The sequence below is a fragment of the Poromitra crassiceps genome (assembly GCF_964638095.1).
Source record: "Poromitra crassiceps genome assembly, chromosome: 19".
NCBI lineage: Eukaryota > Metazoa > Chordata > Actinopteri > Beryciformes > Melamphaidae > Poromitra > Poromitra crassiceps.
In genome coordinates, this window is record NC_139646.1 from 31032918 (window position 1) to 31037917 (window position 5000).

Here is a 5000-nt window from a genome sequence, read left to right on the forward strand (position 1 = left end):
TTCTTCTGGTCAGCGTTTCAACATGGAGAACCAAATTCTGACCTTGTTGTTTGTGATTCAAAGCATTATGGTGGCACAGCGTTCCCTGCAGCAAAGAACACAAGCCACTATTCAAGTGTTGTGTAGCGTTGTGGGACACGGCCTTCTTCTTCTTCTCTTTTGCCTTGGCCATAGGCATAGTTGCTGCCCTCTCGATGTGGACTCCAGTACTACACATTGAGGCATGCGCATGCTCAGCGTATGTGAAGCATCAGCATGCGTCTCGCATGAGCTAATATGGACGGAGCCTGCTCTATGTGTAGACTGGGAAAGCTTCAACTGCTGTGTGATGCAGCCATAGTCAGAAACTGAGAGAGTGGATAAAAAGAGCCATGGGTCCCCTGGTGCGCTATAATTAATCGCTTTATTGGAATATGATCTCTAATTGCTCAGCTGGAAGAATGGTAAATGGTAAATAATAAATGGTCTGCATTTATATAGCGCTTTTATCCAAAGCGCTTTACAGTCAGTAGGTACATTCACCCATTCATACACCGATGGCGGCAGGCTACCACGCAGGGTGCTGGCACACCATCAGGAGCAATTTGGGGTTCAATATCTTGCCCAAGGACACTTCGACATGCAGACTGGAGGAGGCGGGAATCAAACCACTGACCTCTTTTATCCAAAGCGATTAGTGGACGACCAGCTCTACCTCCTGAGAACAGCTGCAGCCTACAGTTATGTTAGGAAAATTAGTTTATAGCATATGAAACACACACACACACACACACACACATGCATTTGTGCTTCAAAAGTCATAAAAGTGTAACTCATTTGTGAAGATTATCTGGCTGAACACAACTTGTTAAGCACAGACCTTATCTCATGCATTTAACCGAAACTCCCATACAAAAATCCCATTGCCTTTTGCCCCTACAAACCATATATTTTTATCCACTTAACCCCTCTCTCTCTCTCTCTCTCTCTCTCTCTCTCTCTCTCTCTCTCTCTCTCTCTCTTCTCTCTCTCTCTCTCTCTCTCTCTCTCTCTCTCTCATCTCTCTCTCTCTCTCTCTCTCTCTCTCTCTCTCTCCAGCTTGGTGTCAATCATTCGGGGTCAGGTTTTGACAGCAGACGGGACACCACTGATCGGGGTCAACGTGACATTTGTCCACTACCCTGAACACGGATACACTGTAACACGCAAGGATGGCATGTACGTGCATGCACACACACAAACACACACACACACACACACACACACACACATGAATGAATGATTGAATTTTATTATGGATAATGCAGACATATATCCAAGGGATAACATGAAAAGTGTGTACACTTATTTCCATCATGGTCCCTGATCTTTAAGAACATGACATACAGTAATATAAGAGTATCAGATAAAACAATACAAATCAGACAAAGGATAAACGGAACTTGAGATTAAAACAAACATACCATAAAACAACGATAGAAACAATAAAACAATAAAAGGAACTAGAAATTAAAACACATACCATAAAACAACGGGGGACTCTACTCGTATTTTAACCTAGTTTACTCATCAAGAATTTTTTCAAAAGGTTTTTAAAACCATTCAGGGAATTGGCTAGCCTGATTTCGTTGGGGATTTTGTTCCACTCTTCCCCCCCAGAATAGAGGAACGTGCTTCTTCCTACTTTGCTCTTCAAATTAGGCAATTTCAGATCTGCTACACTGGCTCTTGTGTTCCGGCTATGGATGTCCCGGACATATTGGAAGTACTTGTTGAAATAGTTGGGGCAACGGTCATGTAATATTTTATAAACCATGACAAGTTTCAGCTGTTGGACTCTGTTTTCAACTGGGAGCCAATTCAACTCTTTGAAGTGGGATGGGCCAATGTGCATTCTTGGACTGAGGCCAAGGATGACCCTCATGAGTTTGTTTTGGGCGTTTTGGAGTTTGTCTTTTGATTTTTTTGTTATGCCACTGTACCAGTATAAACAGGTGTAGTCATAGTGACATTAAACCACTGTACCAGTATAAACAGGTGTAGTCATAGTGACATTAAACCACTGTACCAGTATAAACAGGTGTAGTCATAGTGACATTAAACCACTGTACCAGTATAAACAGGTGTAGTCATAGTGACATTATGCCACTGTACCAGTATAAACAGGTGTAGTCATAGTGACATTAAACCACTGTACCAGTATAAACAGGTGTAGTCATAGTGACATTAAACCACTGTACCAGTATAAACAGGTGTAGTCATAGTGACATTATGCCACTGTACCAGTATAAACAGGTGTAGTCATAGTGACATTATACCACTGTACCAGTATAAACAGGTGTAGTCATAGTGACATTAAACCACTGTACCAGAATAAACAGGTGTAGTCATAGTGACATTAAACCACTGTACCAGTATAAACAGGTGTAGTCATAGTGACATTAAACCACTGTACCAGAATAAACAGGTGTAGTCATAGTGACATTATGCCACTGTACCAGTATAAACAGGTGTAGTCATAGTGACATTAAACCACTGTACCAGTATAAACAGGTGTAGTCATAGTGACATTATACCACTGTACCAGAATAAACAGGTGTAGTCATAGTGACATTATGCCACTGTACCAGTATAATCAGGTGTAGTCATAGTGACATTAAACCACTGTACCAGTATAAACAGGTGTAGTCATAGTCCCATTAAACCACTGTACCAGTATAAACAGGTGTAGTCATAGTGACATTAAACCACTGTACCAGGATGTACAGGTGTAGTCATAGTGACATTAAACCACTGTACCAGGATGTACAGGTGTAGTCATAGTGACATTAAACCACTGTACCAGTATAAACAGGTGTAGTCATAGTGACATTAAACCACTGTACCAGTATAAACAGGTGTAGTCATAGTGACATTATACCACTGTACCAGTATAAACAGGTGTAGTCATAGTGACATTAAACCACTGTACCAGGATGTACAGGTGTAGTCATAGTGACATTAAACCACTGTACCAGTATAAACAGGTGTAGTCATAGTGACATTAAACCACTGTACCAGTATAAACAGGTGTAGTCATAGTGACATTAAACCACTGTACCAGTATAAACAGGTGTAGTCATAGTGACATTAAACCACTGTACCAGTATAAACAGGTGTAGTCATAGTGACATTAAACCACTGTACCAGTATAAACAGGTGTAGTCATAGTGACATTAAACCACTGTACCAGTATAAACAGGTGTAGTCATAGTGACATTAAACCACTGTACCAGGATAAACAGGTGTAGTCATAGTCCCATTAAACCACTGTACCAGGATAAACAGGTGTAGTCGTAGTGACATTAAACCACTGTACCAGTATAAACAGGTGTAGTCATAGTGACATTATACCTCTGTACCAGTATAAACAGGTGTAGTGATAGTGCCATTGAATTAAGGACGTAGCTAAAGTCCTCATTGTCTTCATGTCCAGGAACTTGGATATTCTTGCTAAATATTTAGTCTTTGCATGAATTTTACCCGTGACGGAGAGGGCCATCACTCTTCATACACTGATCAAGTTGACTTCCTAGATACGTTACACAATCCTTATCCTGTAAAATGACACCATTACATTCTACCGAGAGACTGGGTTTGTTCCTTAGTTTAAACTTTGAACCAAAAACAATACATTCAGACTTTCCAAGATGCAGGGACAGTTTGTTGTCACATAGCCAGCTGCTTACTTTTTGTAGCTGATCGCCCAGAGATGTTCTAACTGCTTCCAGGGAGTCTCCAGTTACCAGCAGAGCGGAATCATCCGCGTACAGAAATAAAGGACATGTACATGCAGCCTCCATATCATTTATATACAGTAAAAATAATAAAGGGCCGATTATGCTGCCCTGGGGGACCCCGCAAGTAAGGACCATGGGTTCTGATAGAGTGCCCCCTACTGCCACCACTTGTGTCCTACCCGTGAGGTATGCCTTTATAAGCACCAGGGCCTCTTTGCTAAATCCCATAGCTTTTAATTTATACAGCAGTATGCGGTGGTTTACCGTGTCAAATGATTTTTGCAGATCAAGCATTGCCATACCACAGTATTTTCCACAATCTATTTCCCTTTTAATGAAGTCGGTTAAGTAAACCAGGCACGTCTCTGTAGAATAGTACTGCCGAAAACCAGATTGAAAGTCAAAAAGAATGTTACATCGATTTACATAGGTCAAGATATGTTCATACAATACCTTCTCCAGGATTTTGCTAAGTATAAATAGAATAGACACAGGCCTGTAATTGATTCGGTCTACCTTGCTGCCCTTTTTGTAAAGAGCAGTTACCTTGGCTTTTTTGGTCTCATTTGGGATTACAGATTGGGATATTGACAGGTTAATAATGTGTGTTACATATGGTGTAATCACTTCTGCCGCATCCTTTAAGAACTTCGCTGGAATGGCATCTAAACCAGTAGCTTTATTCGGATCTAGGTCCTTAAGAAGTTTAAAAGTGGTCTCATCCGTTATATGAGTTCAATCTGGGCCCTTCTTGATCTAACTTCGTTCTCTCTCTTTCCTTATTAAAAAAAAAAAAAAAAAAAAAAAAAAAAACTAACCAACCTTGTACCACTAACCTAAACTTGTACCACTGTTCCTTCAGAAGTTGTAGTTGTCATAGACTGTGCTCCATAGTTGATTGCTCTATTGCTGACAGAAAATGTGTTATTGTAAGTCGCTTTGGATAAAAGCGTCTGCCAAATGACGTAATGTAATGTAATGTAATGAGTAAAGGAGAACTGCCCCTAAACTATTCCCCTAGACTCATAGTAGTTAACCACGTGTGGTTCCCCAAACTCTCCTGTACCAGTGGGGAGTTGTTGGACCAGGTTGTTGGCTATGGTGGTGAAGAACTCATTAAAGCTGTCAGCCACCATAGCTTCATCAGAGCTAATAGCTCCATTTATACTTAGGCCGATCTTATTTCCCTTATTTTTAGCCTTTTCCTTCATCCCTAGGGGCTTCAGGGTTGACCATAATTTT

General features: G+C 40.8%; 2 protein-coding genes across 2 annotated transcripts in view; one reads left to right on the forward strand and one right to left on the reverse strand.

Annotated features, from left to right (window-relative positions):
- Positions 1 to 217, reverse strand: part of LOC310794037 (teneurin-3) — a gene marked incomplete at its 5' end in the record, with an annotated part of 174303 nt that extends 174086 nt beyond the window's left edge. The window contains one exon of the mRNA XM_083655899.1: positions 43 to 217. Within this exon, the coding sequence (XP_083512025.1) occupies positions 43 to 217 (175 nt within the window). The remainder of the gene's footprint in view (positions 1 to 42) is intronic.
- A 6-nt stretch (positions 218 to 223) lies between these two features.
- LOC310794038 (teneurin-3-like) overlaps positions 224 to 5000 on the forward strand; it is a gene marked incomplete at both ends in the record, with an annotated part of 116806 nt that continues 112029 nt past the window's right edge. Inside the window, 2 exons of the mRNA XM_083655900.1 lie at positions 224 to 339; positions 1078 to 1197. Coding sequence (XP_083512026.1) covers positions 224 to 339; positions 1078 to 1197 — 236 coding nt within the window. The remainder of the gene's footprint in view (positions 340 to 1077; positions 1198 to 5000) is intronic.